This window comes from Thunnus thynnus, chromosome 14, assembly GCF_963924715.1.
Source record: "Thunnus thynnus chromosome 14, fThuThy2.1, whole genome shotgun sequence".
Lineage (NCBI taxonomy): Eukaryota > Metazoa > Chordata > Actinopteri > Scombriformes > Scombridae > Thunnus > Thunnus thynnus.
This window is the reverse complement of record NC_089530.1, coordinates 9,492,267-9,508,471: the sequence shown is the minus strand read 5'-3', so window position 1 is coordinate 9,508,471 and position 16,205 is coordinate 9,492,267. Positions and strand designations below refer to the sequence as shown.

General features: G+C 40.3%; 1 protein-coding gene across 1 annotated transcript; it reads right to left on the bottom strand.

Moving 5' to 3' along the window:
- Positions 1-1,561: 1,561 nt before the first annotated feature.
- Positions 1,562-14,143, bottom strand: b3galnt2 (beta-1,3-N-acetylgalactosaminyltransferase 2). Its single transcript, XM_067609694.1, has 12 exons — positions 13,861-14,143; positions 13,059-13,185; positions 12,567-12,667; positions 6,234-6,433; positions 5,887-5,982; positions 5,323-5,433; positions 5,127-5,205; positions 4,397-4,580; positions 3,934-4,059; positions 3,585-3,744; positions 3,442-3,498; positions 1,562-2,617 (listed from the first exon to the last, which is right to left on the bottom strand). Exons 1-12 carry the CDS (start codon positions 13,967-13,969, stop codon positions 2,480-2,482), a joined length of 1,488 nt encoding a protein of 495 aa, XP_067465795.1. The 5' UTR covers positions 13,970-14,143; the 3' UTR covers positions 1,562-2,479.
- Positions 14,144-16,205: the final 2,062 nt, after the last annotated feature.

The window sequence follows — 16,205 nt, the reverse complement described above, 5'->3', positions numbered from 1 at the left end:
CGGGGTCGATTTATGTCAAATATTTGGATGAGTCGGATATTCTGGGTCAGTAAAATGAGCTTGAGATCTGTTCTTTCTGCTCTACTGGATTGTCATAATCATTTTCCAGTTCTTTAGTCTTGAAACATCCAGCTTTGGGAGCAACTTCATGTTCACAAATATTGATCTCTCAGAGAACAAAGGAATCATTGAGTAGTGTTCCCCTTTGACGCAACATTATGTCACACATTCTAAGCCTTGCTTATGCCAAAACATGAGCCTTTTTTCCCTAAAAATATGAGGCAGTAATCAACAAAACAGCTCTCTGCATGATATGTGAGCACACTGAATTTGTTGTTGTTTTAAAAAGTTAATATTCGCAAGAAATAAAGCGTGATAATCCATTACAATAAAGGGACTAGCTGAATAAGAAGCCTGAAAAGATGCTTAATTTAATTCACAGCTGCAATTTGTGGGTAAATATGGTGCAATTTGTCTCAAGTTATTATGATAGAGTGAGATTTGGTTGATTGATCGTCTGCTCTATATGAGGGAACAGGACTAGAATGAAATGAGGAAGAGGATTTGGAGATCATCACAGAGAAAAAATGCTAATAATTTAAACACTTTACATCAGTGAGTGACAATATCCCCGTAGCACTCATCAAAGTTGAGACAAATTCAATAACTTCATCTTCTAAAGAAGCACTCGAGCAGAAATGAGAAGTGAGCGTTTTTTCATCTGCGTGTTATTTCCTGCTTCTCTTTCTCGGTTCACAGTGAAGGGCTCCGAGCCAAATCGGGGAGAAAGGCTGATGGGGTGAAAAACGCAATCCTTATCTACGTAGGAGAGTGGAACAGATGCGTATATGACTTTGTTATCATGCAGCTCTCTGAAAGAGAGGAGACGAAAGGATAATAGGGGGAGGGAGAGGAGGGGGGTGTTCACAGGAAGAAGAATGTGCGCTCACATGTCAGGTTAATTGCAGGGATAGGTGTTGTGGCAGGTAGGACAGCTTAAATAAAACAAACGACTTGTATTATCCTCCATTAGTAAAATATTCTGCATATTTTTTCATTATTTACTAAAAATATACAGCAAAGCAATCTAATTCTAATGACTCAGCATCAATCACATGGCTATACTTCATTAAACAAACACATCACTGCAGAAGCTAAAAGCATATGCTAAGGAAAACTCATAAAAAAACCCTATTATATTTGCTTCATGTCAACATTTTAAAGGGCTGGAGGTGTTCAATCCTATTGATTAACATGAAGCCACTGATCAATTTGGTGCTAAAACGCTCCACGTTTCCCTGTTCAACATTCCAGCGTTGTCCATCTCACTGTCTCAGGAAAGCAATCACCAATAGAGATCAAAGTGATTTCATATTCCTTTTAAGTATGGAAAAAGCGGACTTCTGTAACAGCATGAGCAATGTCTGTTTGCTGACTGTGTTTCTCTGGTAGCGCGGTGCCGACAGTGCAGCACTAACTGCTTGAAGACTTGACAAGGATCCAACAGAGAATCAGCAGCACCTGTGTGCATCATCCCCAAAATAAACAAGGAAACCATTAATCGCTCTTTAGTGTTCTTTATTACCTGTGAGGAGGGTTTCATAAAACCAGTGTTAAACTAATGAGTCTATTTCACAGTCACTCTGACTGCTTATTCAGGTTCCAAAAATTAGTGTTGCAAATACATGGATTTGTCCAATTAAAATCTGTGTTTTTTTTTTATCACAAGTGTTAACATACATATGACGCCTAACAGATACGGTAAGGCCACAACACTATTCGCACAATGACAGTTACAGTACAAACTGTGTGTTTGTGAGAAAGCTCGTCATAAATCTACAAATAGTGAGGAGGATGAAAAGCTTAAGATTATAATTTACAAAAAATAGCAATGTAAAGCAAACATCTTCAAAACAGCATCAAATTTCCCTTTTTAAACCAGAAGGTTTAAGTCTGTCAAGTATCAGAGCACCAATAATTAAAAGTACTCAGTGTTTCTGTACATGATGACCATCACATGCTGGTATTGCATGTTTTTCTTACTCTCATCACTGTCAGTTATCACATAACATCTCAACTTTGATCTGGAGTCGTTTTCCACTCATGTCAACAAATCTTATGCGTATCTGTTTTACTTATGATATTTTTACTTTAAAATTGAATCACTGAGCTCATGATACAAAGACTAACATTATGCTACAGCTACATGTGAGTTTTTTAAACAAATTCTGAAGCTTTAAATGATTTCTGTTGATATTTTGTAAATATTATTATATTATACCTGCGACGGAATCTCAAAGTTTTTCCAACAGAAAGTCCCACATTTCAAAAATCTGTGTTTATATCATATAATAACAACTGATAAAACTCTCAAACATCTCAGTTTGGGATTTTAAGGAGACCACAGAAACTGAATTGACAACCAGTGTTGAGTGCATTTTACCCACGGAGCCACGTGGTGAGTGTGGTGTGAACAGATTTAGTGGCCCCAGGGACATCCACAGGGGTCTCCACAGGCCCTCTTCCTGTCCCAGAGGACGTGCAGCTCCTCAGCTGTGTGTTGGGGAGACGACAGCATGTCAAGGTAGCACTCCTTCTCGCAGAGCCAGCCGGGGTCCTGGCAACGGGGAAAGGGCAGGACAGTGGATGTGTTATTATGCACACAGTGATTTAGCAATTAACTAATCCTGGTTAAGTTCTTACTTGGGTTAAACTGTTAATCTGCACCTTTGATAGGTTGTAACTGGGCCTCCGAGTTGCCAAGATTAAACCAGTTAACACAACATTCCTGATGGTGTTTCCAGATGCATATTCACTCCATAAGCAAATAAGTATGTAAAAAAAGCAAATAATAAGCAAACAAACCTGTAAAGCACCTTGAATTGCCCTTACCTACAGTATATAAAAAGGTTCTACACAAATAAAGTCACAGCATACTGAGTCAGACACCCTAAATAATTAATTAAAGAGTAAAATTTCTTAAAGTAAAAATTCTTAGCATATTATAATTCTTAATAATGTAATACCTTAATGTTTCTCGTGTTTTACTTTTTAATTAAATGATTTTAGTATCTTCAACTATGTCCAACCGTTGTCTCTTATGATGTGATTTTTTAAAATCTTTTGTGTCTGATAGTTTTTGTCTGCTTCCTGGAAAGAACTGATTGTTCATATGATTACATTTTCAAGTTTTTAGTTCCTATTTTAATTTTTGTCTTAATATCCAACATTGACTGCCTGTCTCCATCTTGATTAATGGTTAGTGGACTATAAAAACACCAGGGACAGCGATGGGACTTATGGTTCTATCAAAGTCTGACAAAGTTAGTTATGTTATATTGTGTAAATGTATTAGAATGTTCTCAATAAAACCAAACCACCACCATCATGGTGCTGGAGTTGACAGATCTGAATGTCTTTCAAGCATTTTTTTTTCTTCACCTGATATTTCTGTGGTCCAACAGCTGCCATCCATATCCCCATGCTCACATCTTCTCCCTGTAACAACACATTCAATTCCTCACTTTACATGCGTGATTATCCGTCAATATTTGCCCACAGTTGCTTGGTGCTCAATACTCCACCTGGTAGGCCTTTAGTTTCTCTGCATTACTGGCGAGCCACTGGACCAGGTCACGTGAGACCACATAGCCTGAGCCGCAGGCAAACGCCGGGTAGGCTGGACTAGCGTACTCCAGCTCCTGCCACTTCCCAATGCGATCCACTGCCCAGCTCTGCCTGAAACTAGGTCAGGATGGTCTGTGTTAGCACAGCAGACATATTATCATCACATCTCCCTTTCGCATGACCCTTCATGATTTTGAGTACACAAAGCATTCATGATTCTTTCATCTAAAGTTCAGCTGAGCTCAGAAGTGCAAACAGGAGTGCGTAATACACTGTCAACAGGAGCTGACACTAAATTGTACTTACTTTCCCCACCAGAAATTGCTGCGCCTGAGACCCTTGTGGTCAATCTTCATTAATACTGAGTCCACGTCGATGTAACAATCATCATCCGTCTTCAGGAGCAGATTAAAGTCAGCGTTTCCAACAGACCTGCCAGGGAGGGAATTTGCAACCTTAATTAAAGCCCACCTTCTGATTTTTTGCAATATCCCAGAGCGGATTTACTTTAAAATACCACTGGGAGTGAAGGGCAAGAGGTCTTGCAAAGAAATAACACACTTGCCAAGTCAAAACTTCAGACCACTCTGTGTATTTTGCAGCCTGATGACTCACAACTGTACTTTTTCCCTGACTGAGTGATTGCAATCGTGATTCTAACAGCGAGACATTTTGAGACGACGGCATACTTTCATTTCAGGTTACTGATTTCCTCAGAGGGCCCAGGCAATTTGGAGACAGAGAATCGAGTCATTAGCACTTGGCATACCATTTATAGAACTGAAGCAGTTTGGAAGGCACGTTCCTGTAGGTGTCTACCACATCTACGAACACCATGTCGCCATGCCTGAGGCTCTCCCGCTGCAAGGCGGCATCCTCCTGCCTCAGCCCGGAGGCATGGTGCTCCATCCTGGCTGGGCGGCCCCGCAGGAACCTAGACAGACCGTCTCCATCTGACACACAGGTGGGCGCAGGGAGTTGCATGACGGGAGTAATGAGGAAAAAAAAACAGAAAAATGGGACAAATGGTAAATGAATTTCAATCCAAAATGGAATAATACCTGTCAAAAATATTCTATTAACTGCAATTTTTGGATAATAAGTAAATGTCTGGCTGGCAAACAATAGATGATAAAATTGTCACAGAGTGGATCGTTAGCTCTGTGTTCAGATATACTGAATGGTGAATTTAATTTTGTTTTCCTCAAAATGGCTATTTTGATCCATTTTCAGATAAACTCAAATGCAAACACATGCAGGAGGTAAAATCAATAATGTAACACATCAGGGTAGAAAGGGGAAAAAAATATTATTTCCCATTTGGCACGTATGCAAGAGCCCTGAGGCGAAAAAAGGAGCTAATCTCATAACCTGCCAGAGTGAACAATGTTTTTTAAATTTTTACATAGGGACTCCTTTTCAGACAGTTGGCTCATGGGCCGATTGTGATCGAACTGTTTTCATAAAAAGCTCAGAATTAATTCTGTTGCTGGACCAACCGTAAATAGTAAATGTGAACCCTCCAGCCAAACCAGGAAATCCAAGAGCACTTCTATGAGGCAATATGCCCTCTGCTATCTGTAATACCAAAAAAAAAAAGAGAAACATTTTTTGACTTTTTAAAACTTGTACTACACTCTAAAACTTGATATAAGAATATTCTTCATATTTTTGACACCACATGTGAAGACGTACAGAGGAGATCTTGAGGACGCCTCCTCCATCATTAAGCTGGACAGAGGAGGAGTTGACTGTGGTCAGTCCAGCAGAGTCCAAACTCTCCCAAACCAGCGTCCCCTCAAAACCCTGAATAAAAGAGACAATCATTGTAATCCTCTGCATGTGTAGCATGGTGTTGTTCTTGATGAACAGTATATGCAGGACCGTACCTTCCATTGAGAAGACTGGCATCATGTTGTCTGTATTATTTCTAGGAATTTCTGGGTTTTAGTGTCTTTGAAACAGCATTTCGAATTTAATTTACTGTTGGTAAATAAAACAGTAACACTTTATTGTAGCTGTGTCCTTCCAGGAAATAATTATGCACCGATAATGACAGTTGTGTTGAGTTTATAATGATTTTCAGAGGAACTGTCTTTGATGGAATGGCTCCACTGAAATGAAACTTGCACAAAATATAAGTAAACAGCTGACTATGAAAAATCCAAATCATTTTAAATTTTAGAGACTTTAATATCTTTGGAGGGTTGGTGGACTGTGACTCATGACTACGGCTCTGAGTTTATGTGAAAAACTGACCTTAGGCAAGATGAACTGCTCCACCGGTTTGTACCACATCCCCTTCACGAGGGTCCCTGTGCTGATGGCACTGAAGCGAGCAGTAACCACTGCCTCCTGCAAAAAACAAAAAATGTTTACCCATAAAATATTCATGTTTTTTTCCTTTACCTCTGAACTAATTTACCTTCAGCTGCACTGAATGCTACATGACAGCTTGTTATCTTTACACAAGTAATCCAAAAAACGAGTTTCAGTGTATATCTTTAACTGAGGTGGTAAACAGTTGCAGTCCTCCAGCTGCCTCCAGGCTCCACAGAGAAGCAGTATATGGGATACATTGTACTCATAGGTCAAGGCTTCATTACCTCCTGATCCAGCTGAAGAAGCTTCACAGTCACGTTGCTCTGAAGCTCAGGCCGGCTCCCGCTGGGAAACACCCCTAACCTGGTGATCACCACCGGATGGAGGACCTTGAAATCCAAGGCGATAGCTGACACGTCGGAGGGGACGAGTACCGAGGGGTCAGACACGGTCACAATTTCCATCTCTGCATCCTGCCCTGCCACTGGGACAGAGGGAGGGCAGGGAGTTACTGAACAAGCACAGGTGAAATTTATTATGATCCCAACATGCTGACGATGTCTCTTTTCAGTGATGAAGACAGGGTGATTTTGGAGGGAGGGAGAGCGCACACAGAAGAAGGAAGACTCTGGTAAAGCTACACCATCAGCACTTTGAGGAGCTGGTCCTTCTAGAGCTTCTGCTCGTGAGTGTGGTTTCTTAATTACAAAAGAGAAGTTTATTACCCAGGAGATCAATGAAAAGATCAAGGCTGTTAAAGGGAAGCAGGCTTTTTAGTTTATATGCGTTCTACTGCTGCTCGCTCCAAAATAAAGGCAATTAGAGGTGACGAATCAAAGACAACAAGAAAGAAGCAGTTTATCAAACCAAATGTTTCTCACATTGAGTGGAATTGAGCTGCAGGATTTTCTTGGTGTGTAGGATATTTAATAACCCTGCACTGACTAAATATAAATGCTTAGTTTGTGCACATTTGTCAAAACAAATAACAGCACTGATTCTCTTGGCACTGGCCAGTGTGGGATTACCAATTTATTCAAGGGAAAAATTAATAAAACTTGGCGTGAATCATAAATAATTAACAGTTTAATGTTATTTAACAACCACACCATTGAAGCCAATGCACAAGTCCCTTAAAGTGCAATACCATTGACGGCCGCTAGGTGCTGGCTCCAAGAAGTCCCTGGCTCCAATAGACTCCCGTTCAAAAAGCATCAACTTCTCATGAAATACTGAGACAATACATTTTTTCAACAAGTCATTATGGTCTCAAGTGCTAAATTCAGGCTCTCTAATAAGAGTGCTGGTGGTCATCTTGGAAATTATAGCTCCATTAATAAGATATAAAGACAAATAATAGCTAATGTCTGCCGTGTGGCCGTTGGTTGACAGCTGTGATTGACAGTTGGCTCACCTGCTGTCTTCCCTGGCTCTGGGACGCAATATTTCAGTAAGTTTAATATAACTTGATAATGATACCTGCTGTGTTGTTAGCTGATGTTAGCCCAAGTCTGCACCGCTTGGTGTTCCCAGTGAGCTAGCGTTAGCTTGGGTCCAAGGTAGCAGGGCGTGTTTCCATGTAAGGTGTGTTTTCATGACAGCATGAAAGGCAACACCCCGCACTCCTTATTCGGAAGGTCCAGGCTCCAAACAGAAAAGATGGAGCCGACTGTAAGCGGTAACTCTGGGCTTCAAACCAGCTCCAATGCAAACCAACAGCTGATGTCACACCTTGCTACGTCCATCTTTATATACAGTCATTGGTCCAGACTGAAATATCTCAAAACTATTGGATGGATTGCAATGAAATTTAGTACAAGCATTCATGGTCCCCAGAGGATAAAGCCTACTGACTTTGGTGATCCTCTGACTTTTCCACTCACCATGAGGTTCACATTTGAGGTTCAGAGTGAAATATTTTATATTTATAACTGGATTCATTGCCATCAAATTTACAACAGAAATTCAACTTCCTTAGAGGATACATTTTAATAACTTTGGTGATCCTCTGACTTTTCCTCCAGCGCCACCGGCAGGTCAAACTTTTTACTTACAGTACATCTTGATGGATTAGCACAACACACACAACGCTCAACATATTCTCATGACTTTGAAATGAAGAACCAGATGGTGTGTGTCCAAGACTGCTTAAGAGCTGTGCAGCCCAACTGGGTGAGCCTCTCCAGAGGATCAAAAAAAAAAAAAAAAAAAAAAAGGGCAGGTCCTGGTTCTGTAGAAAACATCATGTCTTGTACTGGTACCCAAAGTAGGGCACCAGAATGAGCTAAACAATTACAGACCGGTGGCCCCACACATCCTGAAGACCCTGGAGCGGCTGCTTCTCCATCTACTGAGACCCTATGTCAAACTTGCATGAGATCCCCTGCAGTTTGCGTACCAGGAACACATTGGAGTGGACGATGCTGTCCTCTACATGCTCCACCAGGCCTATTCTTCTCTTGGATGAGCTAGGTGGTTATGTTAGGATTATGTTCTTTGATTTTTCGAGCTGGGATTGTGTCTCTGGAACTGCGATGAGCAGCACTGGGGCTCCACAGGGGACTATTTTAGCTCCTTTCCTGTTTACATTGTACACAGCGGACTTTAAGTGCTGCCATATCCAGAAATACTCTGATGATAGTACTACTGTGGCGTGTATGAGGAAGTACAGGAATACAGGGGTCTGACGAATAAGAACCGCCTCCTACTAAGCACCTCCAATTCCAAGGAGATGGTGGTGGATTTTTCGCAGGTCTAAGCCCCCTCTTCATCCAGGACATTGAGGTGGTGCAGATATACGAATACTTAGGTATCTTAGGTGCATCTGGACAACAAGATGGACTGATCCTTGAACACAGATGCCCTCTTCCGAAAGGGACAAAGTCGGCTCTTTTCATAAGGAGGCTTAGGTCCTTTGACATCTGCAGTAAAATGCTGCACGTTTTATTAGTCGGCAAGTGTCCTCTTTAACGCTGCGGTCCGCTGGGGAGGCAGCATGACAGACAAGGACACTAGGTGGCTGGACAAGCTGGATAAAAAGGCTGGCTCAGCGCTTGGCAGGAGGTTGGCCTCACTGGGGACTGTGGTGGAAAGATGCACACAGAGTAAGGTGCAGGCCATCCTGGACAATGTCAGTCATCCCCTCCACAACACCTTGGCAGGGCAGAGAAGCAGCTGCAGCAGACAGCTCATCTCGTTGCACTGCAGGATTGAACAGTTCAGGAGATCCTTTGTCCCCACATCCATCAGGCTTTACTAAACCTCAGCCAATGGCAGGGTCTCATGACCTGGGGTCTCATTTATAAAACAGTGCGTAGGATCCATACTAAAAGCGTACGTGCGCACAAAAGCTGAAAATGACATGCACCAAAAGAAAAGAAAGATCAGATTTATAAAACCATGCATACGTACAAATGCAAGCAACCATAAATGTTCGATGCAAAAGCCTTCATGAATATTGATGTACATGTGTTCCTTTCGCCAGACCAATCAGTCTCTCTCTCAAGACGCCTGACCAATCAATGTCGAGTGTAGTGTCACCTCTCGTTTGTCACTTGCACTTAGGCAGCTGCAGAGGAGGGACCGCAACAGCCGTGAACAGACTTTTACTGTTTTATCTCCCCGTTTTTGGACTTCTTGAAGTTATGTGTGTAACCCAAAACAACCATATACACCTTCGATAAACATTCCTGTGGAGCATAAAGTCAGACATCTCTGGTTAAGTTCTAACCAGACACGCTGCAGTGGGCCAGTTCCTAGTTAACCAGTTTAAGTAGTTTTTACACCACACACTCAATATCTAATATACAACAAATACTTTATTCATTTATATTTACTCCAAAATCCAGCATACAAATGTTTCTCTATTTTACACAGTCTATGTATGAGTGCTGGTGAGGTGACTGGAGAAGGCAGAGTGTGTGTGGCAGCCACTGCGGTGTCTCCAGTGCGCTTGACAGCACAGTCGTGTTCATTGCAGCGATTTTACAAACAAAAATGACATGAAAAACTAATTAAAATCATACTTGATGATATATGAACAGCATTTTAAGATATCATTAAAAATCAATTAGTGCTCTGTTCTGTAATCCTTTAAAGTTATTTGATGTCATCTTGGATTTCTACAACCGATGATGATAAGTTCATCGGCTAGTTAGCGTAGTTGAGGTGAAAAGGAATCAGTATATTTATGCTTCATATCGGGGAACGGCGACCAGACTTTCCTGAATCCTGCCACCTGTCACAACCTGACATCATTCATTTCAGCAGCAGCTGTGCTGCTCCACAATTGACCCTCTCCTCTGCGCTCCGGCTGACACAGTGCTGATGAAATAATGAGCGGACTTTGATTTGAGATTTGAGTTGGATTATATCTTTTCAAATTGAAAGGTGCTTATGGAATAGTTATGGCTCACTGGCACAGGCACAAATAACACTGCTGATTGTAATGTTTATGATAAAGTGGATCTATAATTAACGTGTGATATGAAGTGAAATTAAATGTGGGAGAGGCATCATTATACAATCTGGCTTTGCTTCAATTCATCTCTCTCTCTCGTTCTCTCTCTCTCTCTCTCTCTCTCCCTACCTCCCTATACAATAATCTTTCAAGGACTATGTGGTACTTTTTATTGGTACCTTTTATTAATTAATTAATTAATTAATTAATTTATATGACTCTTTGCTTTTAAGTAATTTTGTTTTTAACCGTGTGCATGCTATCTATCTATCTATCTATCTATCTATCTATCTATCTATCTATCTATCTATCTATCTAGACTTTTCCTCTAGCACTGTCATGAGGTTGCCTTTTTAGTTCTTTATTGAAATATCACAACTACTGAAATTTGATCCACGCATTCATAGTCTCCAGAGGATGTACTGTAAATTGTTATCCTGACTTTTCATGTGGTGCCATCATCAAGTCAATTTTTTTTATGCCAAATATTTTAGTTTATGACTCAATGTCTGCAAACTCATGACACTCCCATCAGATTCAGCTGTACTTTGTGTTTAGTGCTAATTAGATGCTGCTAAATGGTTGTGTGCTAACACGCTAAACCAACATTGTGAGCATGGTAAATATTATACCTGCTAAACAACAACATGCTAGAATATTGTGAGCATGTTAGTATGCTGATATTAGTATTTAGCTTAAGTACAACCTCACAGGGCTGCTAGTATTAGTGTAGACTCTTATTTGTTTTAATATAAAGCAACAACTAATGTTCTATAATATTCAATATTTACATTTCAACAGTAAATGATGCACTGTACACATTGAATTACAACTAGTGCTACATCTAACAGTTATTTCCATTATTTGTTACTCTGCCTATTATTTTTTCAGTTAATTGATGAATTGTTTGGTCAATAAAATGTCAGAGAGAAAAATGTCATTCACATTTTTGTAGAGCCTAAGAAGACTTGAAGAAGAAATGTCTTGTTTTGTCTGACCAACAGTAGGAAGCCCAAAGATATTCAATTTACTACAACAGAATACCTTTAACAGCAGGTATTCATATTTCAGGGGCTGGGATCAGAGAATTTTTGGCACTTTTTTTCTTATAAAGATGACTCCCTTGTCAAAACTGTTGCAGAGTAATTTTCTGTCAATAGACCAATCACAACATGTCGACAAACCAATCAAACACTGTAAACACATAAAGTCTTTATTTCCCCCCACTGAGTCTAAAACTCTTTGAATGTCTTTGAAGTTTTGACTTTCTCACCGACAGAAAGCTCACGTACATTCTGTTGGGAACAGAATGACTAAAACAAAGTCTGAGATGCTATTTAGTATTCACCTTATTGTGGTCCTGACCAAAAATCCCTGTGATGAATGCGGCACGGACAAACATATTTCAACAACAATTAATTGTCCGCTTAGCGACCTGAATCCTGAGTCAGGTACCCAACTGTGTTTAAAAGCAGCCATTGTCTCCTTCTCTTCAAATCACACTGAGCATCTCGCACCAGAGCTGCCGCCTGCCTCCCATTCTGAAGCGAATCACGTCAACACTTACAACCATTAACACGCTGGAGTGCAGAGAATGGGCAGGAAAAATAAAACATTGCCATGACCCTAAAGGTCACCGTCTGAAAAGGCCTATTCTGATGAGCGGTAATTATGTTTTCATGAAGGCAACAAACACTGAACCGAGCGGGAAAAGTAGTTGAATTGGACTGGCTCAGTGAAGGTGAGAGAAATAACAATTACTGAACACTTTCAAGCTGACAGTGAGCCTGTTCAATTATTTCACATACAGTGTGTCAGTGCTTCATATAGCTTTACTTTTCAAACGTTAGTACGCATCTCTACTTACGGATGCAGCAGCTGCATTGACTGTGAGAGATTTCTGCTTTGGCCTTGGGTATGGAAAAGAACTGTGTCCTTGAGGAGTGGATGAACACGAATAAAAGGTGTTTTACTTCTTTTCTAAGCATTCATTCTTTTCATTCTTTCAACTTCTCTCCTGTTATTCTGCCTTGGCTCCACTATTGACAATTGTACGTGCAAGCAACAGATTGTACCCGGAGCATCTCTGTGTATTGAAGCTGCAGATGTCCACTCATTAGTGTGTGTGTGTGTTTGATTTCTTCTCTTTTTTTTTTACCTGGCTCAGTGACGTTCAGGAGAGAGCAGGAGTAAGGATCCTCTCTGTCCTCCTCTGGAATGGGACACCCATGTTTGCCCACGATAAACTTCACCCCCACTCTGAAAACAAGCACAAACACTATTGCATTCATCTTTTTTTTTGTGCACTATTAGGCTACAAGATGTGTTTTTTTTTTTCCCTAAAGCTTGTCCATCTATCCACCTTCCGTTACCATGGTTACTGAGGGTTGCTTAAAGGCCATCACACCGTATCTGTGCTCAGATCGCTGAATGAGAAGGAAATGGGCAAAAAAGGAAGAATGAAAGCGAGAACAATATTGGCCGCTGGTCAGGTAAAGATAAAAGGGTTGATGGGGCAGTCGGTTATTCGCTGCCAGCTGCAGGCTTTTTTTTTAACCACTATATGAACCTGGCCAGGGGAGAAAAAAATAAAAAAATAAAACAAAAGACAGAAAAGTAAGTGGTGAAGTTCACGCTCCACCCTACAGACCTGTGCTGAAAGTGGGGGTGATCTTGGAGGTAGCCCAGCCAGGTCTCCCTTATCGCTTGTCGCAGCTCATAATGGTGTCTCGCTGACAGCACTCCCACCAGAACTTCATAGAAAGGTAATGCTTCATCTACATCGAACACAGAAACCATTGTCATAGCCTCATCATTTCCACAAATAAACAGCCCTGTGATGAGGTATTAAATGTAAGGATGGGGTAAAATATGACCTACAGCTGGTGACAATGATAAGGCAACGAACCAGAGATAAAATAAAAATAAAAATCACAGTTTGAGGTGAGCATGATTTATTCTTCCCATTCCTGATCCTGACAGCTGTTTCCTCTGATATTTAGTTTGCACTGACTTACTGGGATGCATCCTATAATGCACCTCATGAAAATGTATGTCTTCATGCATCAAAGCTGGTTAAACGATATTTCTCTGATTAAAAAAAGGTGAACAGACTAGATTAGACGGGGTTATCCTCCAGTATACCTCTGGTCATAAGTGATAATCCATGTGAAACCAGCACAGAGGACAGTAGTTGCACTATAACAAGGCAACGTTAGACTATCCCAGCAACGCCCAACACTACTGAACTGTTACATTATTTCACACTCAAACACACACACACGTGAACAAACACTATCTTGCGCGAGCACACATTCAAACCAGTAAGCTTCGACTACCTGTTCAAGACACAAACTATCAACCACAACAAACACGCCGGGGCGGAGCGGATGTAAAAAAAAAAGTTGCGAGGCTTGAGGAGGTTTAGGCTAAAAATAAAAAAAAGAAAGTACCGGAGTGCGTGTTGTTGTCCAGCGGGGTGGAGGAGGGTCGTTGTGCCAACCACAAGTGCACCAGGACGGCGACAGCACAGGGCAGCAGAATGAGCGCTAGCCTCCGCATGGACGGAGCCCTTCATTCAGCCGGAGCAGCCTTCAGCTTTAGCGGCGCGGAGCCTCTTCCTGAGCCGCACGGCACTGCACGGTGTGAGCCGCTCTGTGTGTGCGCTTCATTTCAGCTCCGCAGCTCTCCGCCGGGCTCTCACCACTGCCTCATGTCTGCCTCCGCTGCTTGGAGAGCTGCACCAATGGGAGACGAGAAGCCCTCCCGCGGTGCACTCTGGGACATGGAGTTCAACACGCTATAGCCAATCACATACAGTATAACCCTGAAAATAGGAGTGATTGTATTGGCATATGGTGGGTATACAAAATATAAGTACGTAAAAATATTGGAAAAAACACATTTAAGCCACATTATTATTATTATTATTATTATTATTATTATTATTATTATTATTATTATTATTATTATTATTATAGAACTATTGGTATTAAAATAACACTTTAAATATCCCCTCCAGGCAATTTGCAGAACATATAAAAATACTACTATTAATAAAATCAATAAATAAAAAATATAATAATTTGTGTCTAATGTGTTTTTTCCTTTGAAAAACTCAATTATTTAGTTAGAAATTCTTAAAATGGCCTATACTCCTACATTATTAAAAATCCAGAACATAAGAATCTACAAATATTTTCCATTTCAAAAGTTTAAGTGCTGGACATAAGATGTTCCTACTTTACTGAAAAGTCCATTCTCAGTAAATGAGGCTTCAAGTTTTCACATTACACTTTTGTAAATTGAATATTGGACCAGGATTGGCTCCAAACTAGTTGTGATATCACAAATCCTGCTGGAAGGGAACACGCCTTAAACTCAGATTTTCAATTAGCACAGAGAAACCTTCCACTTTCAGTAGCTGAACGTGTGAACTTCTAGTGTCAAAGTGATGTAACAATGAGCAAAACACATTTTTGAGTGGAGGGAGACTTTAAGAAAAAGTTGCAATACAACAATATAGTTAGAGAGTATAAATCTATTTTACCTCTTCCTAGTATAATTTTGAATAACCCAGTGTACATTTTAGTGCTTGACATGTCTTCATGAAAAATAGAACACCAGGCAGTTTCATTTCCCACTAAAACCACATTAAACAGAATAATATAGTAAGCAGAGTAAACAGTTTATAACGTGTCCTTAGAAGTAAATTGAAACACTAAAACACTGATAAGACTACAAACAGCATCGCTGAGGTGGACCTTCTCATGCTTATCACATAAAGTCAGTTTTGTTGCTTTTTTTGCCTCTGTCCATGTTGTGAATTAATAATGAAGCGATAAAAACCTTCTACACAAAGTAGAAAATGAACATGAATCATTTCATCTTTCTAAAACCCAGGTGACATGTTGTAGCTTTAAGATTACAACATAACTTTATTAAACATGCTACTGTGTGCTGCACATAAATCATTTAAATGGAATCTATTGTGCATGGAGAGGGATGTTTGAGGAGGATTTCTTCCGACTCTGAGCACCAGTGGTTCTCTTGGAGATGGGAGAGTGGGCCGTGCAAACATAAGCGACTGCTTCCATACTTGTAAACATTTCATTTGCATTAATTTTAATGGACTTTCATTGATACATAAATGTAATTTTGAAGATCTTACCACCCCTTACAGGGAAAAATAATACTGTAATGGGAGACACAGGCATGCAATGTTCTGTATTTGTTTTAAGTAGAAATCATTGAGGAACAGCTGCAAAACAGCATGCTGTGAATGCAGATAAATAATCTTATCAGAAATTATTACTATTCTCATGTATTTTGTGCACACTTTGGGGGCTCACTGCTCAATTTGGAAAATCACTCTAGCACAGATTCTTGGTATTAGATAACCTACTGCCCTAGGGATAATTACTTTCCTGTGCATTATATAATTCTTCTTGGAGTCATATTCATAGATATACTCATTACAATGATTTAGTTCTCTCTCTGCAACACATTATTCATTTGAAAGGAAAAGGCTATTCATAGCATGTTCAGGGTTTCTTGAAAAACATCTCTACTGCTGATATCCAGCCCGCGCCTATCCCAGTTTGTTGTTTATGTTCTCAACTCTGATTTAGCTTATTTATATGTTGAAACCTATTTATGCTCTACTGACACTACTCCAACCCATATGTCTGCATTTTTTTTCCCCGCTTTTTCTCTTTTGCTTCGCAGAGTTCAAAACACTCTGCACTCGCTGCACTTTTCTTTGGATCTATATAGATTTCTTTTTATCCTATCAGGT

What these genes read in the sequence shown, in the direction of transcription:
- b3galnt2 (XM_067609694.1), bottom strand. Translation starts at nt 13,969, where the DNA reads ATGCGGAGGCTAGCGCTCATTCTGCTGCCCTGTGCTGTCGCCGTCCTG. An exon ending in TTCTTCAGCTGGATCAGGAG is followed by an intron (nt 5,983 to 6,233) that starts GTAATGAAGCCT and finishes TGTTTTTTGCAG; the next exon opens with GAGGCAGTGGTTACTGCTCG. An exon ending in CTGCTTCAGTTCTATAAATG is followed by an intron (nt 4,060 to 4,396) that starts GTATGCCAAGTG and finishes CCTCCCTGGCAG; the next exon opens with GTCTGTTGGAAACGCTGACT.